Source organism: Drosophila tropicalis, unplaced genomic scaffold, assembly GCF_018151085.1.
Source record: "Drosophila tropicalis isolate 14030-0801.00 unplaced genomic scaffold, ASM1815108v1 contig_805, whole genome shotgun sequence".
NCBI classification, from domain to species: Eukaryota; Metazoa; Arthropoda; class Insecta; order Diptera; family Drosophilidae; genus Drosophila; species Drosophila tropicalis.
Genome location: NW_027173295.1, coordinates 2299436 through 2321607, shown reverse-complemented (window position 1 = coordinate 2321607; position 22172 = coordinate 2299436). Strand labels below are relative to the sequence as shown.

At 38.6% G+C, this 22172-nt stretch overlaps 1 protein-coding gene across 5 annotated transcripts in view; it reads left to right on the top strand.

Moving 5' to 3' along the window:
- The window catches only part of Ncc69 (sodium chloride cotransporter 69), a 34035-nt gene extending 13054 nt beyond the window's left edge, over nt 1-20981 (top strand). For 2 of the 5 annotated variants that reach the window (XM_068293782.1, XM_068293781.1), the window contains 19 exons: nt 8080-8552; nt 11637-11816; nt 11935-12049; nt 14004-14262; nt 14344-14597; nt 14850-14964; nt 15035-15174; nt 15246-15411; nt 15505-15647; nt 15712-15821; nt 15886-16021; nt 16090-16683; nt 16752-16986; nt 17219-17275; nt 17421-17468; nt 18335-18435; nt 18532-18761; nt 19716-19951; nt 20037-20981. In XM_068293782.1, the coding sequence (XP_068149883.1) occupies nt 8299-8552; nt 11637-11816; nt 11935-12049; nt 14004-14262; nt 14344-14597; nt 14850-14964; nt 15035-15174; nt 15246-15411; nt 15505-15647; nt 15712-15821; nt 15886-16021; nt 16090-16683; nt 16752-16986; nt 17219-17275; nt 17421-17468; nt 18335-18435; nt 18532-18761; nt 19716-19951; nt 20037-20281 (3618 nt within the window). In that variant the 5' untranslated portion in view covers nt 8080-8298 and the 3' untranslated portion in view covers nt 20282-20981. Of the gene's footprint in view, nt 1-8079; nt 8553-11636; nt 11817-11934; nt 12050-14003; nt 14263-14343; nt 14598-14849; nt 14965-15034; nt 15175-15245; nt 15412-15504; nt 15648-15711; nt 15822-15885; nt 16022-16089; nt 16684-16751; nt 16987-17218; nt 17276-17420; nt 17469-18334; nt 18436-18531; nt 18762-19715; nt 19952-20036 lie in introns of those variants that run through there. The other 3 variants (XM_068293783.1, XM_068293786.1, XM_068293784.1) reach the window with 3 other exon arrangements.
- The last annotated feature ends 1191 nt before the right edge of the window (nt 20982-22172 follow it).

The window sequence follows — 22172 nt, the reverse complement described above, 5'->3', positions numbered from 1 at the left end:
CACACCTTTACCAAATTGTATGTACAAATTTCAGTAGTTTGACACTTGCACATGAGCGATATCCATTTGTAAGTACAACACATTTAAGTTGTAATTACGAGAGGTCTCAATTGTGATGGCAGGCGGCGTCGGTGTGAGTAAACTGAGCAATCAGCACGAATTGGGCCAACTACCACTGACCACGCCCCTGCCCCTCATCCCCTTTACACTGGCTTGAATCCCACTACGAATATTGTGAGTTCTCATTAATTTTGCTTGGTCAAGCAAATGTAAAAAAAGAACAGTGAAAGAAATAAAAAACGAGTCTCAGCCGTTAACGTAATCGATTTGCTTTCAACTTTTCGACGAATTCATTTTAGTTTCTTGAATTATGGAAGCACACACACACACACACACACGCACACACTTTACTCATTCATTCAAACATACATTTCTTTTTTTGCTTTCATTATCGGCATTGACATTTATGACTTGTTATATGGTATTTGGTAACTTCAAAATAAAATATATATACCGGCTTTTTGGTTCAAATTATATTTCGTTGGCCAAAACTTTATTTACTGCAAAGCGTAGAAAGTGTTCATAAAATGAAAGCCGGCCAAATGGTTTTGATTTGTGAAAAAACAATTTTCCATGCCCCACACCAAACGAAAAGCCCATACAATTGGTCCTGTTCCTGGTCGACGGCCTGGTTGCCGTCGTCTTCTTCCACTCCACGGTGGTCCTGGGCAATACATTTTTATTAACCTTTCGAATCCTTGGCTTTTGTTTTCGTTACGTTACATTTTGCTCTCCCGCCAGGCACGTGATTTGTCGTATGTTTGTTCCTGTCGCTTTTTTGGCACTTAATTTATGCTCCCACAAATGAAGCAAATAAAAACTGCAGCAAAACGAAAAGGAAAGAACCTGCTCCTCAATACCAATACAGAAGCTGTCTGAATCTATATACACATACATATACATACATACATATATAGCTATGTAACTGCGGCTGATGATGTTATAGGTGGAGTCCACAAGTTGTTGGAGTTGTTGGTAGTTGCCCGGGAGGGGGTGGTGGCGGTTAAGACACAGCCGGTTTGGGTACTTACCAAATGGCATGCCATTTCCATTTCCGAGTCGTAAATATTTGCTGGCGTCGTCGCACATTTTATGACTTTAAATCATAAAAAGCCATCACTTGTCCTGTTGGCCTTACCCACTTACTCTTGAGAGCTGAGCAGAGCAAAGTAGGGCAGAAGCAAAGCTGAGCAGCCGGTGGCCACCAGAGAGTAACTCCTGCCATGGGGACACTGGAAGGGGAAAAAAAACCACTCACACACACCCACACACACAGAACTGGAGTGGGGACTGTTGGCATAAAAACCCGCGAAATATTATTTATGACAGTTTTCATTTGAAATTTATAACCGAAAAACCATATGAAATAAATAAGTAAATGTAAGCCACAAAAGGCAGCCGGTTCGTCTTTGTCTTGGACTTGCTACTTGCTACTTGCTCTTTGGTCCTTGCCAAGGTCGTGTGGTGTCTGCCACACACACACGCAAAATATTGTAAGCTTTTATTACTTCACAGTATGTAATATTGTTTTCCTTCATTCTGGCCACTATGTCACGTTGTCAGAGTTTCAATAGCCATACAATTTATAAATTCTTAATGAGTGCAATAATACTTCTATCCCTCAAAGTGTATTAGTTCAAAACTTTTTCATTTGTATTACTATACTATATAACTATTTGTTATCATAAAATATTATTGAAGTTTTGTGTTTGTTTTCTCGTTTCCGAAACACTTTTCAAAGTCAAATGGCAGCGATTTTTCGTGATTATGTCTCTTAATGTTCTAATTTCCGATTGACTTTAGTCAAAGTTGTCTTTAACGTGTTCAAAGTGTTATCAAGCGATTTACTTTACACCAAATTAATAACGAATTTATTATTAACCATTAAATATTCTATGACAAATTTCTATTGGGAATATTAAGAAATATATTTGGGAAAAGGACTCAAGTTTGAACATAACGTATATAAGAGATATAGATTTTGTTTAGTATTTGTTCAATTCGAAATCTTAACCGAAATTCTAATTTAATCTTCAATCACTAATTTTGAAAACTTAATCCTTCTAGACTTGCCAGTACTTTGTTATTTCCTATTGATATTATTATTTGCCATTTTTTTAAATCATTTGGGAAATTTATTCAGCTTAAATAGTTCAATTTGTTTATTCCTAACATAAGCAAATTTCCAAAGTTTACCAAAAACTTTTAGCTTTATTTGCTTGTCAAATCTATGACATTAAAAACGCAAATGGCTTAAGTAATAATGTTAACAAAAATTCCAATCACAAATATTTTAAAAAGAAACAATACAAAAATAAGTTTTTTCGTTTAAATAATTAAACTGAATAAAAAATTTGTTTCTTATTACAAATCACTTAATTATCAAGCAAAAGCTCTAAATTTATGAAAGTGTGATGAAAAGTAAATCGAAGCATCGACTTTTATATACCCTGGATCAAGTGCAAAAGTTACCTTGGCCAAGCCGCCACTAAGAGATACAAGAAATGTCTCGGCTAATTTGTATATCGACTATATTGAGGCTTTTATATAGTTGCTGATCTTAAGTATATTTGTGACATTTTCACTCTTTCTTCTATTTGAAGCCTCATTTCCGCGACTCCATGGACATAGAGTATAGAAATGTTGATCTATTCCATTTAATGCTAATAAACTTCCTCATGGTTGGCTTTTTTTTTCCTACATAGTAGTAGTCGTAGGGTTAACTGGAAACTTGATTTTTATTACTTTGTTACAGGGTAATTAATTTTATTGATTTTCTGTTTCTAGTTTCTGCTTTTTAACAAGACTGAAACACGTCATCCGCAGCATGGGCAATAGAGTTTTTTTGGACAATAGATGGGTAGGTTTTTTTTTTAACATATTCAAATTTGTTTCTAGTTGGTCGACGAATCGAAATTTTAGTTTTTGTTGTAAATTTACATAAACATTGCACATTTCGATTACTTGGAACAATTGAGGCTAGTTTGTTTACACGATTGCTAATGTGTCTAGCAAAATTTGGCTATGCTTTTGCTGCGACATTCGCCGTTTATGGCTAATTGGGTCAAGTTGAGAGCAAATAAATGAATGAACATGCGCTTTAATGTATCACAGACAATGAATAACAAATCAATTAATGATTTATTTAAGCATTGCGAAAATGGTATTGAGTTTTCTCTATGTTGTCTGTAAGCAAATAGATCATTTGAATCACCAAACTCAACGCAATGGCCATGTGCTCAGGCCCAGGCCTGAATAGAAACGAAAAACAAAACAAAAAATAAGAGTTAAGGCATTTCAGGTAGGTGGCTGTCGTCAGTTCATCAATTGTGGCATTACCCAAATATTTTGTTGGGTTAACAAAGTAAGAGAATGCCTTTTTCTGTCATTCTGTGCCGCTCACTATGTGCAGCAGCACATAAGGAGTTAACCCTTGAACTTGGCAAAGAGGAAAAAATAAATAAACATCCGCATTCTGGCATAGACAGAGGCTTGAGACATAGATAGAAACGAAGACGAGGGAGCGCAAGAGCGAGACTGTAAAAAATGTTGTATCATTTCTCAAAGCTGTCATGACAAGAACGTTTAAGTCAATGTTTAAAGGGCTGACAAGCACCGCACAACTCCTTAATCACTTAAGCAGTTGACATACGCACATGGGATAGGCTTCTCTCTCTCTTTCTCTCTAAGTTTGGTATAATACAAATTCCTATCCTTTGAGCCGGGAAATAGAATAAGGAAAAATTAGCCGGATTGCACAAATGGACGCTTGTATGTACATACAAACATACATATATTCATCTCCCCTTAGCTTTATATTAAACAGTTTGCAATTTATCAGCTTTAAGGCACAAAAAAAAGAAACACCTACCTAAAATACGCCCATTGTCGGCTGCTTTGCATTTCTTTCTTCGTTGCCTTTCTTTGATTTGTTTCTGGTTTGCATGATCTATCTTATGTAAAAGGGCATATGGCCACTTGCAAAAAGTTTGCATCATTAAAATGTTGTGCTGGTTCAATGAAAGAGAAGGTAAGAGTTAAATGTTTAGCCCAAAAGCAGAATGATTTACAATTTTTATAAATCTGCCTAAGCAATCGAATCGGCAAGAGTATTTAGACTTTGCTATAGCTTCCTTTACAATGGCTCATTTTTGGTGTGATTTTTTGTTTTTCCTTATTTTCGGCCTAGTTGGTAGTTTATTGGGCTACTTTGGTGTGCATACAATAATGTAATACTCTGCGGATCAGCACGCTTGACTTGTTTAACTTTTGGTGTGTCTGTGTGTCTGTGTGTGTGTGTGTATAGGTGGGTGTGTTTGTGTTTTTGACACTTTGTTGCTGCTCTTTGCCCTGTCATTGTTGTCTTCGTTTGTTTCGTAGGTTTCGGTTTGTTAATCCGCTTTGATGCGTATCTGTAGCCAGGCCTTAGTTTTTCTATTTGCCTGTCTCTTGCTCCCTCTAACTGCCTATATACATGTATGTATCTTTCGTTCGCTCTCTCACTCTTGCTGTGTATATGTAGTTTTTCATGTATTCTGTCAGCTCGGACCTGACCGGATGACCTCCTGTCATGTGCTGACGGCCATGAACATGGACCATGGACATAGTAGGACGGACACATCGGTTACACCCTCCGCCGTACAAGCAGATGGCTCAAAAAAAAAAAAAAAGTAAAAACAAGAAAGAAAGAAAGTTTGGTTTGTTGTGCGTGCCATTTTGCTGATTACCGTTTGGATATGTATCACCATCTACATATACATACATATATATGTATGTCACCATGTTCTTGCTTTTGCCATTGAACTATAAAAACGATTGATATCAATATTTGGACATAAACTTTGACCATCAGCAATATGTCATCTGATGATGTTGCTGATCTAATGTTGTATCATTAGTTTGCCTGTTGCCACTGAAACTGGTAGTCGAGTTGCTGCTGCTGCATCAGCACACGAAATCGTCGTCAATGTCGCGATGTTTTATTGTTGCTCTTTTTCGTTATCGTTTTCTTTTACTTGTTTTTTTTTTTTTCTTCACCCTGTAATTGAGCAATGCAATAAAAGCCAAATAAAAAATGAAGAATGAGAAGGCAAAAGTAGGCCTAGTCATAGGCACTTACACTTTGATGGCTTGTGTTTGACTTTTTGATGGTGCGAATTTATGTAGGAACAACTAGAAATGCCCTATCAACTTCTTTAACAATTGCCAAAAAGAATGAAATTCTATGAAAAACATTATTTGCCATTTCTTTTGAGCTTCTTTAAATGTTGCACATTGGAACAGATTTCCACAATTTTATAAAATTACCCAGAATGGGTCAAAATGACTTCAATTTCAGTGCAAAGACAACCATGTGGTTACTTGGCTCACGCTGCGTATACTTTATTATAATCTATAAAAGCCATGCGACAAGTTACTAAACCAGTGGCAAATTAACTTCATTTGGGCTAGAAAAGTTTTCTATTTGAATGGAATTTGTACAATTTTATTCACTAAAAACTTTGCCCAAAATGTTAAAGGAAAAAAGTAATTAAGTTTAAAATATTTTCAATGAAAGTTAAGACAAATGATGAAATACCTACATATATGTATATGTATATTTTTAGAATAGACTTAAGTTTCTTATAGTGTTGACTATAAAATTTTTGTCATTTGTATGTATTTTCGACCCTATGATGGGCCCAGTGTATAAGTGGGGGATTGAGTTTTAGCTGGCTCAGCTGTAAAGTTCAACTCCTTACTCCTAAGCCATTAAAATCCTTTACAGCGCCAACATTTAATTCGGCCATATAGTAAAAAGGGGGCGTAGTACAAGCTTTATTTGCCATTGCGCCTCAAAGACCACCAAAGTAGTAAAAATTGTATTTTATTGCAGCAATTGAAATGCGAATGGGCGTTGAATTGAGCAATGAAACAAAAAAAAAAAAAAAAAAACAAAGTAAAAAACGAATGACGACGAAGGCTAAAATGCCACCAAAGAAAGTAAGAGCATAGTAAAAGTAGGCAAAGAAAAGATGAGAAAAAAAGTTCGTCATGTCTTCCCGTGCCCAGGAGAACCAGACCCAACGACAAGAACACCAGCAGCAGCAACAACAACAACAACGACTAAGGCAATCACAATCGGTAGCAATTGGCCCATTGAGAGGCCATTAAAATCACAGGGTGCGAGTGTGAGGCGCAGCAGCGGCAACAATTATTCAGATAGGTTTTTTTTTTTGTTTTGTGTTGCTCGTGCTTTTCGTGTTTTCTTTTTTCAAATTTATTTTTACTGGTTTTTTTGCCTCTTTTGTTTATGTCATGGTTTTTTTAGCAGCTGTCAAGCGATTTCATTGAGCGGCGCAACGGGTAGGGCAAATGGTTTACTAAACGTTTCGTTGGCATCATTTTCATTTGGAGATTTGATACCAGGACCACCTGAAGATGATCATAAAAGCGACAATAAATTGCCTTATGGCACAATTAATCAGGCTTCGGGGATCATAAATCAGTCATTATTGGCATGGCTTTAAAAGTCATTAGAATATAGAGACAAAATTAGTAGAAGAACAAAAAGCTGAAAAAAAAGAAAAAACAATTCGAATAAGCTTCGTCTGTCATCAGTTGAGTAAAACTTTTAACCCCATAGATTTAGCCCTGTTTTCTGCTTATCATTCAAACTGTTAAACCCACAGTCCTGGCCAATGTCGCTCGTGTGTCGCTGTTTTTGGGGTCAACATTTTATAGAAACTTGCCTGTCTGCTGATAAGCCTGGACAAGGGCATAAAACTTTTGCTGCACCTGTTTCAAAAACAAAAACAAAAAAAAAAAAAAAGAAGGAAAAAAAGCGACTCTGAGAACTGATGCTTGTCGGATTTTTGCTGTCTGCTGTCACTTGCCTTGTTGTCAGTGTTCAGCTCTCCGGGTAGATTCATCGAATTAAGCTCTTAATTGCCGCAATAAATTCGTGCAAATTCTCTACGCGCTTCAAGCGCTTCAGCTGGGAACAATGTTCCCACATTTTGTTGTAAAATGTCGCAGTAATTGGTCGTAATTGCCTAGCGTTTTGCCGTTTTACCCTAGTCATACTCACTGTTTGACTTTTCTATTATTGTATCGGGCATTTGTTATGCTAATTGTTGTTGTGTTTTTCTTTTGTGTTTGTTTTTTTCTCTCTCTTTTTTTGCACTTGTCGCTTTTAACTTGACCCATAAATTGCACTCGGTGCGGGCGGTATGAGTGAAATCCCAGTTGATGTGACAAATTGCCGTTCAACTCCTTTGAGAGTCTGCTTTAAAAATTCATAACTCATACGCCAGGTGGGCCAACGGTTGGCATACCCTTCATCCACCCATCCAACCAACCCATCCACGTGGCAGGCAACCACATGAGGTAGCTAATCATGATTAATTTGCTTCAATTTGCCTGAGCTATTTTTAGTCAAGTGCGGAATGTTAAAAAAAGTGAGAGAGAGGGAAAGAAAGTGAGAGAGATGGAATACATTTCAGTCCAGTTTCCTGTAAACCAGGTTTTAAGTGTGTTGAATTCACAAATTTTCGTGTATAAACATACAAATGTATATGCATTACCACTATTTACAGTCTGTGTGTATGCCCAGCAACTGTTATCTGCTTGTCAGATTTCTTGGGAATCCCCACAACTGTTACGCATATCCACATGATTAGACCGTTATCCAAAGAGATGATGTGGGAGTAATGAAAGGGTCAACAATAAGGCGCTTAAATAGATTCTTTTGAATTGTAACAGAAAAAAGAAAACTAAATATATTTACCATTTCGCAGTGTCTAAGAATAGAAATATGAAAACTTTAAATAAGAATATGCTTGAAATACTTGGATTTCGGCATATATAGTTAATCCCGCCTACTTGTATTTTATGTTATTTACAAATGCACCCGTGTTTATCATTAGCTTGTCTTTGGGTCAATCTGAAGACTTTTTTTCTTTCTTGGAAGAGATTTTCGTTTATTGATTTATGCGGCATTCCTTTCATTGTTATTTCAACGTTTTCTTTTTCTTGCAGTTACAAGAAATTCCACTTCATTCGCCAGAGACGAGTAGCAGAAAAGGTTCTGGTGCTATACACAATTAGCCGATGTGAATGGGTTGGAGACAGAACAAGGATAACGACAAAAGACAACAACTCAGTCATCCGTTTACGGAAACCGCAAGCAACTTGTAGAAAACTTTGCCTAGACCCGACAGCAACACAGAGCACCGCACAGACAAACAAACCCAACAAATGTCGGACACAACATCTTTCGAAATGGGCTCGGCCTCAGATCGGCCACCAAACAGATTCCAAGTGAATCCAGTCAATGGCAACAGCCGCAAGTCACAGAACCCGCCACCCGATGGGGCCGATGCAGGAGGCGGTGACAGCGATGGGCCACATGAAGTTTATCGCCGGCTGACCAACATTGATGGAGAACTGCTCGAGGACGATACATTCGATGCGACACAAATGCTAAACAAACAGCAACCCCGACAGCAGAGGTAAGTAGTTGGGTGTGGGTTTAAGTTGGGTTGCCTATGCCATTGTGTCCCTTTTCGCAAGAGAATGGAAATTTTTGGGAATTTTTCACTTGGTCTATGTGTGTGTGTGTGTGTGTGTGTGTGACTTAATTTGCTGTTGCTTTTGCTGCCTGCTGGCCGTTTCCTGGGTTCTTTTCTTTTTCCATTCCTATGGTCTTAATTATGACCTTGTTATACGCTTTAAGAGGCGTCATTTGCATTTTCTATTGTATATTTGAGGCTATTGAAAAAAAGATAGCATACTTTTTAGGGCGGGCCATACTCACTCGTTTATCACACAAGTTGAAAGACGATCTGTGTGTGTGGGTCTGTGTATGTGTATTCTTTGGCCATTTAATCATTCACGCCTTATTTATTTCAATAAATTGTAATTCCTTTTGCCCAACCAGTGAGTGCAGAGTGCCTCATCATTCAAAATTGATTAAATTTTTGAGGCATTTCATGGCGAGCATCTATCAAATTACCAAAAGTTTGCTGACCTGGCCCATGTTCCATGTCTCACGCCCCATGCCATTGAGCCAGGCAGCCGGCAGGTTCAACAAACAGCGCCTTATCCTCTCCAGTCTCTAGTCGAGGGACAAAGAATCAAAGGAGCCAAGCTGCAACGGCAGCAGCAGCAACAGCAACCAATTTTAACAATGCCACCAATCACAGACAACATAGTAATAGCAATCATTTGCGCTTGTGTTCACTCAGACCATCGACAAATATGTAGTAGAACATTGGCAGTGGACAGCCAATTTGCATAGGCATGACCATGATGGTCATGGTCAATGGCCAAGGTCACAAAATAGTCACAATATTAGATAGAGGAGATAAAGAATACTTTGGCAATTTAACCTATCGAATTTTATTTAAATTCTAATTTGAATATACCCATTCTGCTCCATGCTCCCTGCTCCCTCCTTCTTCTTTCTTCAATTATTGTAGCTTATTGAAAAATGAATTTAAATTCCTAGGTAACTAAATGGAAAATTCATTTTTCAAGGAAATCCATTAATCGGCTCATATGATTTATTCATTGACTCAGCATAATGCCATTTTTCTATTCTCACCAACTGAAGGCAGACGTATGTATGTAGGTAGAAGATTTTAAGCTTCAAAGCTCTTTTTCAAGAGCTACTCAAATTTTTAATTATATTTCCTTTTGCACATATCTGACTAGTCTAGTCCTAGTCCCCAATTGCCATTCCCCAATCGTTACCACTTTCCAATGCCACGCCAATTATATCAATTTCATTTATTGACAGACAATCATGCGTGGCTTCATTTATGTGCGAAGCTGCACGCTTGCGGCTGCCATTGATTTGACGGGCATTTGGCCTGGCGTGCCAGACGCACGGAGACCCATAAAAACAATGATTCAAATACTACATATATCACTATATATCATACGAATACCACATATATGTGTATATGTGTGTATATATCATATGAATAGCTTGAGGCCATTCAGTAAAGTCGATTGGTTAACTTAGCCAAACCAAAATGCACCCAAAACAAAAGAAAGCAAAACAAAAAACACAAAAATAAAGTATTCGACTAAACAAATACCGATGAGAAAAATTTATAATTTCATTTGCATGTAAAACACATTGTTCAGTTTATATTTAGGGTAAATCTTACTTAAAAAAGGTTTCAGCCTTCCCCAAACACTATCTCTTTAAACATTAACGTTTTCGCTATAATGGCCAATTGATTCTACGACGATATATTACGATATATACGATGGATTTAACAAACTTAACTTACAGCTTAACAAACAGCTTGAAATTGTCTGCAGTCTAAAAGAAGTAAAATTTGACGAATAAAAATGTTTCTTTTGCCTCTGTAGAAGGTCCATGTTTCGTTTAACATGGTTTCCTAGGAATATATTGTCAATATTAAGCAAGGGTCAGATGTATGTAAATATGTCAGTCATATTTCTGAATATCAAAACTGGGTTATAGCTGCCTTTAGGTCAATGAATCATCGGAAATATTAAGACCTTAAGTCATAGGCAGTACAGAAGGTGAGCAGGTTGTTTATATAGCATTTTCAAGGTCTTACCATATCTTTAACGTTAAAACTAGTTTAAAAAAACTAATACAATTTATGAAAGCATTTTTTTACCTACAAGATGTGTCTAATATCATACAATTTTGTTTATAAAGTACAAGACAATCATAGACTTGTTGACTTCAGTTTTGCTTTGAATTACCGCGCAAGAAACTTTCCTGAATAGTAATGGAATTTGTATAAAATTTCATCATCGAATGGATATTTCATAACCGAATTAGTAATAATGAAGATAATTGAGGGATGTGTTACCAAGGAAGTGTTGTTGAAAAGTTTCATCCAAAATGCGAATTCAGCAAGTTCGAAGAAGCCCTAGAACGGAATTCAATTAGTGGGTATAATCAGCAGGGAATCAGCACGTTATAGCCATCCAGGCATGCAGCATATCATTGACGACGAACACACATTTTACACACTTTGGCACACAGCAGGCATGTGGTTGAACTCCCCCGCCTGTCTGGCTAAGTGGGTGGTATCCTGTTCTGTCCTGTCCTGGGGTCGTCTACTTGCTGTTGATGCCAGCTGGTGGTGTTACAACCGCTACTTATCTTATATTTGTTTTTTTTTTTTTTTTTACACAATGGATGGCAATCAGAAACTGCAAGTTTCGGATTTGACATTGAATGGAAGCAGCAAAGGAATTCAATTTCACCCCATGATGAAATCTATTGGTTTAAGATTTTTAAATTGACCAGTCAAAACAAACGAAGAAGTGATCGAGTAACAAGCTGTGTGTGGTTGTTATTAAATTTTGGAAAAAATGAATGCCAGTTTTTTTCTTGACAATTTAAATTTGTAAACTCTAATAGCTAGAGGGAGCGGAATGGACATTCATTCATTCTGGTATCCATAGCAATTTGAAGCTTTCCGCCTAATTAAAGCCGCAGGGAGATAAACTCAAATGGAACAAGAACCCCATGGAACCCTTTTTTAAGTTGTTTTTTGTTTTAATGCTCTTCTTCATTTTCTTTTTGCTGTTTGTTGCAGGCAATCCATCAAGAGCAGTTTTCGCGACAAGGATAAGCCATCGCGGTTCAAGGATCTACAGACAACGACACGCTTTCAAGTGGATCCCCTAAATAATGAATCAGATGATTCGAACGATTCGCAAGAAGAGCGTGAACTCTTGGACAATGAATATGATACAAAATATGGTAAAAGTTTTCGGTCAGTTTTGCATTTGCTACAACACACTTCTAACGCAAAACAAATTGTTCGATTCTAATGTTGAAAACTTTTTGTTGTTTCGTTTCTTCTCGTTTCCTTTTGTTTTTGGGTCTTGTAGACATTTCACCCGTGAGGCATTGCCACGTTTGGATAACTATCGTAATATGATGTCAATTCAGGCTGCCTATCGTCCAACACTTGATGAGCTACATAATGCTACACTTGTCGGCAAGGTAAGTGCCAAGTGCAAGGGAGACAACGAGAGGGAAAACATGCTCGTTCTTCTTTACACAAATACATAACTTTCTCAGTCCTGTTTGCTTACCCAATGAATGACCCTTGGCTTGGAAAATTCGATTTAAATGAATATTAATGCAAAAGCCATAAACTGGCAATGGCCATGCGCTGACATTGGGTAAACTGTCATGGCAGGGGATAATGCCCAAGGATATGGTGGGGGAAATCGAACCCTTAGGGGCAACAAATAACAATTTTGCAGGCACCATAAAATAACAATACGCCATGCTTTACGAGTGTTTAGTGCGCCGCAGTCGAAATTTAAATTTATTTTCCGCAATGTCAATTCAATCGATCGATTGGTATTCAGTATTCAGTATTCAGTGTTCGGTAGAAGGAACATCTCTCCACATGGGATGTCAACCGTGCTCAGTTTTAGAAGAGCCATTTGCCTTGTCGTGACTCGGCATGCCATCGGTATCCCAACCTGTGGCAGGGTCGTTAGCCGACATTACATTGCAGTAGCAGCAGCAACAACACCAAAATGGTTTCTGATGTGCTGGTAAATTCATACTAATAAACAGCAATTGGACTTCATTTTCATAGTGGTGGGGGATTTGAAAGAATGAGTGATTGGGGGTGTCAACCATTAACCGCAGTGAAGCCAAAACACATCTAGAGTGGGCGATTTAATTAAAGTTTGTGCCACAAAAAATAAACCAACCAACCAACCACTCAGGCAACATCAACAGGTCGCCTTCCCATCAACCACTGAAGGCTTCGGGGCCTTTGACTTTTCATTTGACTTTTCAGCGTTGCATTTGGGAAAAACTTTTTCATTTTGTGTTTACCACCCATACTCCCAGTCTCCCACTCTCTTTCCCATTTATATTTGTTCCCTTTGTTGTTTTCAATTTCAAAGTTCACTTGCAATCAATTGGCACTAATTGATTTCAACACGACTTTAAGAAAGTCTCTTGGTATTGTGGTTGTTATTTGTTGATGCATTGTTTTTTATTTGCCAATTGAGTACAAATGAATGTCTCAAAAATTAGCCAAACAATAAAGAATTCTTTTTTCAGTTACCCTTTATTGGTATTGTCCACGCTTAAGAAGTTTAAGATTGCATTAAATGTTCTTTTCCACTTTTCATGAATTGAGTATTAATTCATAACAGATTAAAAGTCCATATAGCAAACGTGATTAAATACAGGGTATCTAGAAGTCTTCTTTGACTTCAAATTTGTCTTAAAATATTTTTCTCTGCTTTTGTCGTCTTCATAATTGCATCTCACAATCGATTTTAACAATGATTTTGCTATGGATCTGTGTGAACATTTATTAAGTTCAGGATATAAAAATGACTTTTGGTTAATTAAAAGTGACTTGACCTAAGCCAAATAATTCGATAATTTAATATTTAAATATCTGTAGTCATGATGTAGTCGTGCCGTTGCTGTTGCTTAATTGCTTTGACATCATCCCGCAGCCAGAGTTCAAAAGTTTAATTGGCTCAACTGGTGTTGCGGTGACTCTGTGGCGTATGATTAATTTGGCTAAGAAAATCATGACAGGGCCGCATCGTTAGCGCGGGTGGTTGAAACGTAACGAAATGAGCAATGGAGATGCGATATATTATGCCTCCCTCTGGGGAGTGAGATTGAGAGCGAGAGTGAAAGAGATATTCATGCCAAGGTCATTAAATTTTCAAGTTTCCCTATGGAAAGCATATAAGCAAAAATAGAGATGGCTGAGAGTGTTGAGAATGGGAATGCTAATGGGGATGCGGGACCGGCATGACATTTGAGCAGTCATTTATCACTAGTAGACAGCTTTATTGAAATTTTGAAAAACCCAGTTACCGACACCCATCCACCCACACACTGCCCCCACCTGGCAACACTCCTCCAATTTCCATTTACCATTTTCCATTTTCCATTTTGAACATAGAATACGCACAGCTTGACGCGCAATCAGGATCCGGAGTCGGGCATCATGAATGGCATGTTGAAATTTGGTTGGATCAAAGGCGTACTCATACGATGCCTGCTTAACATTTGGGGTGTCATGCTCTTCCTACGTCTCAGCTGGGTGGTTGGCCAGGCTGGCATTATCGAGGGCTTCGTATTAATACTGACAACGACCGCTGTTACCACGATTACTGCGCTGTCGATGTCAGCGATAAGCACTAATGGCGTCATAAAAGGAGGTAGGTAGTAGTAGTAATATGCCTCCAAGTCCCATGCCCAGACAAAGTTGTCTAATCACCTGTATGTGTGTGTGTTTTTAGGTGGCACCTACTACATGATATCACGTTCACTGGGCCCTGAGTTTGGGGGCTCTATTGGCCTGATTTTCTCGCTAGCAAACGCCGTCGCCTGTGCCATGTATGTGGTTGGCTTCTGCGAGTCTATGACGGACATGATGAAGGTTCTGGGCTGGCAGATTGTTGATGGCGGCATACAGGATGTTCGCATCATAGGCTGTGTCACCATATTGCTGTTGCTGATTATTGTTGTCGTTGGCATGGAATGGGAGGCCAAGGTGCGTATGATTAATTTACACTTCATCGCAGAACGCAACCCCATAACCATACCGATAACCATACCCATACCCATACCCATACCCATACCCATACCCATACCCATACCCATACCCATACCCATACCCATACCCATCCCCATCCCCATCCCCATCCCCATCCCCATCCCCATTGACAACTTATATTATTTAATCAAAATGCCACTGACTCACTGACTAACTGACTGTTTGACTGACTGACTTCTTCCGCTTTAGGCACAAATCGGCCTGCTGGTGATTTTGTTGGTGGCCATTGCTGACTTTGTAATTGGCAGCTTCATTGGCCCAAAGTCCGATGAGAAAAAGTCCAGGGGTTTCCTTGGCTATAATGGTAAGAGTCTTGCCGAATACCAATTTACATTGTTCGACATTTGGATTTTAATCAAATTTATGCCAAACAGCGACGCTGTTTCACACAAATCTCTTTGCCGACTATCGCGAGGACAAGGGTGTTCAACATAATTTCTTCTCGGTATTCGCCATCTTCTTTCCCGCTGCCACTGGCATTTTGGCTGGTGCCAATATTTCCGGTGACCTAAAGGTAAAATTGTTTGTCTCTATTAACTGCTGGCAACCCACCAACCCACACCTGTAACGAAACAAACTTTTCAGGATCCGCAAAAATCAATACCCAAGGGCACAATCTTAGCGATTATTATCACCACGGGTACCTATTTGCTGATGGTACTGCAATGCGGTGGAACTGTTGCTCGCGATGCCACTGGCAATTTTAGTCAGGCTCTGAATGGCTCCTATGATTTTCTCGATTGCACGAACGGTGAGCCATAAATCAAACAAAAAACCCACTAGCAATATCATTTCAAGCACAAGCAAAAACAAAAATTGAAAATGAATTGAATTAATTTTACAGTTGTCTGCGAGTATGGCCTACAGAACTCGTTCCAGGTAATCGAGCTGGTTTCTGGCTTTGGCCCGCTTATCTATGCTGGCTGCTTTGCGGCCACCTTATCCTCGGCTCTTGCCAGTTTGGTCTCTGCCCCCAAGGTCTTTCAGGTGAGAGGCATTAAATTATGTTAAGTGTATTAAGTGTAGCTAAGTGAAACGATTGCCATTGCAGGCTCTGTGCAAGGATGAGCTGTATCCAAAGATTGTGTGGTTTGCCAAGGGTTTTGGCAAGAACAATGAGCCAGTCCGTGGTTATGTTCTCACCTTTATTATTGCCACAGCGTGAGTTAATGCAAACATTTTGCGAGCTTCCTCTCTCTATAGTAGATTCTTTCTTTTGATTTAGCTTCATTTTGATTGGAGAACTCAACTTGATAGCTCCGCTTATTTCAAACTTCTTTTTGGCCGCCTATATGTTGATTAACTTTAGTACATTCCATGCCAGTTTGGCCAAACCGGTCGGGTGGCGTCCAACTTTTAAGGTTTGTCACTAATCTCTGATCGCATTTCTCTTAGTTCTTAGCTATTAAATTTCGTCTCTAATTGATAGTATTACAATATGTGGCTGAGTCTGCTCGGGGCTGCTCTTTGTGTGGCTGTCATGTTTCTGATTTCGTGGGGCACGGCACTTATCACCTTCTCTGTAGTGTTGGCTTTGTACTTAATCGTGGCTTATCGCAAGCCGGACGTTAACTGGGGCTCCACCACACAGGCACAAACGTATAAGAATGCCCTGATGTCTGTCCAACAGCTGAACAATGTGGAGGAACATGTGAAGAACTATCGCCCCCAGATTTTGGTGCTCTCGGGGTTGCCAAATACACGTCCGGTCCTTGTTGACTTTGCTTATATGCTGACAAAGAATCTATCCCTGCTTGTCTGTGGCCATGTGTTGCGGGGTTCCAGCTCACAAAAGTATCGGAATTACCTGCAGGAGCGTGCCACTAATTGGTTTCGAAAACATCGCGTCAAAGGCTTTTATGCATTGGTCGATGGAGAAGATTTTGAGGCAGGCACTCGGGCTCTCATGCAGGCCTCGGGCATTGGTAAATTGAAGCCAAACATCATTCTGATGGGCTACAAGACTGATTGGCAAACCTGTGAAAATAAGGAATTGGAACAGTATTTCAATGTAATGCACAAGGTTAGTTAACCCGTCTACTCTGTCTGTTGCAAGCCAAATTAAAACCATTAAATCATCTGCCCATGCAGGCTCTCGACATGTATCTCTCGGTGGCTATATTGCGTGTGCCCCAGGGACTCGACTGTTCACTGTTGCTTGGCTCACAGGATGGCAGCTGGAAGACCGCCAACAGCAGTGGCCTGGCCGATGTGCCACGTACCCTGCAGCCGAATGAAAGTTCCGGTGATTTGCAGGCCACAGAGAACAATGCACGGAATGCATTGAGTGGCAGCATTGATTCCCTAAGCCGGAATGTTTCACAAGGTGAGCTGAGCCGTGATTTCTATGGCGCTATCCCAAATTAATGTATCTATTTTTTGACTATAACTTTTTTGCATGATCAACAAACCACAAAAAACCAAAAAAACAAAAAAAAAACCTAAATCTGCACCTAAAAACAATTTAATGCACTGCAAATCAATAATAATTTTTGCACAAAAAAATACACCACCACCAATGAAACCAATGATACGAATTGCAAACAACATATCCTTAGAGGAACGCAGCCGTCAAGATATGTCACAACCGGAGAACGGCCTGAAGATGGTCAAATGTAAGTAGCCTTATGCCAAAAAGAAATTTTTGTGGAAGAATGTTGATGATGATGAATACATAAACCTTCTACCTTCTCTCTGCCTTTTCCTATCGTTTCGTTTCGTTTTTGTGTATATTCGGTAATTTCCTGGAATCCTCTGTAGTGCGATTCAAGCAGAGCCTGCGTAGAATGCGCTCCTGGCCAGGTGCAGGTGAAGTTGTGTTTAGGCTAACATTTAGCTACGTGTCTTACTTGTACTTGAATGGAATGTGAAGTTGTTGTGGGCCGAGTAGGTAAATATTTACGAGTATGAGGCTACACACACACAAGAGCGTTACCCATTCCGTTGCCGTTTTCCAGCTCCCCCGACCCGTTACCCCTAACCACGAAGAGTCCATCATCCTTAATCCTGGCTCGTTCGCTCCTTTACTTTCTCCGTTTGCCCGTCTGTTTGTGCATAATTGTCTTGAAGTTTTACAACCGCTGTGCTCATTAGGCCATAAACTTTTCAACAAATTAACGACATTTCCTAACATCCGACCCCCTTTAAAAACTAACCTCAAGTTATACCTCTCAGGAACTTGTCTTGGCCTTTTCTGAATATCTGCAGCTGTGGCCAACCCTTTTTTTTTTGTTCTTGGTGTTTCTTCCTGTTTGGCCAGAATGTTGTCGCCTTAAAAATTAATACAATGCTCGTAAATTTGAATTTAAAATTATGCAATATTCTTGTAAGCCAAGAGGGACAGAGGGACAAAACCCCAAGTTGTGCACTGTGTGATGTGATCCTTAGGAGCAGCATGTGCCTATTGTTTGCTTTAGCATAAACTAACATACACACACATACTTAAACATATTGAAAGGGGAAAATTTACCATCAAACATGACTATGAAAGGGGCAAGGGGCTAAGTATTAAAGTACAAATTGAATTTGCGTCTGTCTTGTAGTTATGATTGTGAGAATAAATGTCTTAAGCCTGTGCATGGATTGTTATGTTTACCATGTAATCTTAATTCTATAAGATTTCATAGCATCATATCAACAGCATTATATTAATAATTTTACTTCAACTAACGCAGCCTCCAGCACAAGTGACTTGTCATTCATAGCTGGTAATCAGGTCAAAGACGTATCAGGATTGCCAGATCCACTTGAAGTCAATAAGACAACCAATGTGCTGGTAAGTAATAAGTGAGAGCGAGAGAGAACAGAACAGAACCAAATGCAAGCCATTCATTTTTCATTTCTCTCTTTTCTGTTTTTTTTTTTCTTGCAGCCCAACACATTACGAAAATCAAAACAAAAACACGACGATCCAGCCTCATTATACAAGGGTCCTGGCGGTGTTGAGCTACCCAAAGAACTGTTGGCCGACCTCACACAGTTTACTCGTAAACGTAGCCATGCCGTCATCGATGTCTGGTGGCTGTACGATGATGGTGGCCTCACTCTACTGCTACCCTACATTATAAGCACGCGACGCACCTGGCAATCATGTAAATTGAGGTAAGCATCGTGTGAATCTTACCAAAAATTGAGTTTATAAGCACAGAGAGTGTTCGGTTCGTACATACTATATATAAGTAAGGCTTTCTGAAGCTCTGACTGTGGCTCCGGCTCTCGGCTGTGACTCTTCCTTCCACGCCTCTGGCTGAGTAAACAATTTACGCTTATCACTTCACATTTGGCGTTCCAGCGGGGCATATGCCCCCTAGCTACCACAAAAAAGTGGCTTCAAGGTCGACCAGGTCTCTGTTAAATGGATCTAATGAAGTGGCAAAGTTGATTGTTGCAGACAGAGAGAAAGCCAGAGCGAGATAGATACAGGCGATAGGCTGCACCATTAAATCGAATTCAATAAGCTTTAAAGCCTCAATAGAAAAATGTATTATTATTTACCTATTAAAGTACATTCCATCACTTTAAATTAGAGTAAATATTTTACTACAAATGAAATTAATTCTTTAAAGAATTGTAAAAAGTTTTATATTTTTGGCCAATTTTGTTAGAATTTTTTGCCTTTTTCACCTTCAATTATAAACTATATATGTATGCGCATATTTAGTGCGTTGTTTTCTCTTGAATGTTTGGAAAGTTTGTGTCTAAAACAAATATGCCTTTTGGTGAAGGTGGAAACAATTCGTTAGTAGGAACATTTAAATGCCACGGTTTACATCAAGTGAACATACATGGCAGCTTTTAACTGGCAGTGAACTTGCCCTTTTCCGACATGTTTTAGAACTCAATGATGTGGAAAATGAAAAGATTACTATGTCAGAATTGTGAAAACTATATGGTATTTGCGAAGTAAATATGAATGTATATTGTTTTCACAAGAATACATGACACAAAATGTTCAGAGTGGCGTACCAAAATGAACATGAACATACAAATACTTTGTTATAAAATAGAATTGTGTGCATTTTGTGTTAACTCGGAATTTATATATATTTTTTACAGAGTCTATGCTCTGGCCAATAAAAAAGCCGAACTGGAATTCGAGCAGCGTTCAATGGCCAGTCTTTTGTCAAAGTTTCGCATTGATTATTCAGATCTAACATTAATACCGGATATAACCAAAAAACCACTGGAAACATCAACGCAATTCTTCAACGAGCTTATCAAGGACTTTGTGGTGAATGACAAGGAGGGGGAGAATGGACACAGTAGCAAGGCAACGCTCAATGACGATGACGGTACGTAAAACAAGGCGAAGCCAAAACATTATAAGGCTGAATTTCATTGAACTAATCTTTTCGCCTATTCATAACAACACTGCAGCTTTCATTAGTGACGACGATTTGGTGGCCGTGCAGGACAAGACGAATCGGTATTTACGTTTGCGGGAATATCTGCAGGAGCAGTCAACCAAATCGGATATGGTGGTGATGACACTACCAATGCCCCGAAAGAATATTGTCTCTGCTCCGCTTTATATGGCTTGGTTGGAGAGTCTAAGTCGAGATATGCCGCCCTTCCTGTTTGTGCGTGGCAATCAAACGAGTGTATTGACATTTTACTCCTAGAAGTAGGCAGCGAATTTTTCTCAGTTCCACTGTCTCTTTCTCTCTCTCTCTCTCTCTCCTTCTCTCTCTATTCCTATGACTATCTCTTTCTTTCATTCTATGTCTCTATTGTATTTTACTTACTCACAAATACAAACACTCAGACACTCACACACAATCACCGTTATTGCTATTAGTTATAGAAGTATTTTTTATATCTAGCTGTACCATCTCTGTACATACACCCACACACTCCCACACACACACACACACACGTATACACACACACACTACGTTATATACATACTTATATTTATATACATACATATATACCTACTAGTAGTATATACTTCTGTATTTGGCGCACAGCAGCACACTCGACGGTAAACGAGAGAATAACAACAACAACAATAATGACAAGAACAACAACAACAACAGTAATATGACCATTAATAATATTCAATGCATAAATAAGTAACTGTATAAAATCATGTTGTCCCTCCACCACAGCAAACCACACACACACACACACACACACACACACAACAAACACACACAGTTTCTTCTTACAGATTTTCGATTTTCAAATTTTTGTATGTAATTCACTTTGCTCGATAATAAGGAATTCATATTCTCATCGGATTTGAACAAAATTAATGTCAATTTTTGAATTTGAAATTATAATATGAAAATAAAGACAAAGCTTTTTAACATCGCCAAATGAATGTAGACCTAAAAATTGGGTATAATTTATATTTTTTACTTGATTTCCCAAGTTCTAGGTTCCGGAATTTCAAACTCGACTTAAGAAAATGTATTAAAAAGGTTCCTTTTTAAAGGTTTATATATGCATATAAAAATTACTTTCTGATATTTTCCAACTGGTTTCCTCAGAAATTTCCACCTCCCTCCTCTCCTTTGCTTTAGCTCTCCACGTGCCTTGCCACGGTCTTTGTGAGAAAAATTTAGCATATTTGAGTTACTTATGAATTTTCCAAAGATGTATAACTAATAATAATTTATTGCTTATGCTTAAATAAAGATCTAAAACTTAAAGAAGACGGCATTTAATTCTCTGCCCACCTTGATTATGTGGATGTAATATTTATTAATTGATGGACTAATAACGGCTAACCAAGTAAGTGCACCTAATATATCGAATTGAGCATAGTATTCGTAAGCTGACTAATTTAGGCCAACTGATTCTGTTGTGCTGCTGGACTGTTTGGCATATTAATTCCTTCATTTTGTCGCTTGAACTATTGAATTGAGTTTGTTTCTTATTTGGAAGCCATTGAGGGTTACTCTGTTCGAATTCAATGAGCCTGACACGAATGTGACTGGGATCCCTTTAGTGCCGTTTTGGTGACGGTGCTCGTAAAGGCGCAATTGAATTTATTGCCCGTTACTATGTAATTTCTGTAATCCCTATACCGTTTCCCCTCCAATACACTCTAGATGGAATTGTTCAAGTACAAAAAACATTGCTAGAAAGTTGCTTTTCCGGTTTCGCTCTTATTTGGATTTGTTTTGTTGATGCCACAGAAAAGCAAAGAAGATTTTTAAATAAAAATCTTATTGGATACAATGTTCGAAAAGGTAAAGTTACGCAACTCCTTTTTTTCCCTTTTTTTGGGGGGGGTTTAGTTTGTGATTGACACATTATCTAATAAGATGGCAATTGAAATCCGCTATACAAGAAGGTTTGAAAGTTTCTCTTCAATTGAGAAATTATTGGGCAATGGTCTATTCAATGTGTTCGGATTTCATGTGTTTCTTAGTTAAACTATTTTGGAACAAAACGTAAGCAATCTCATTATCATATGGAAATGTTTCTTTGAATTCGATTGATAATGGAAATGTAATATTTCTGTAACAGAAACTGTGCATTGTCACTGAGACTTCCGTTTCA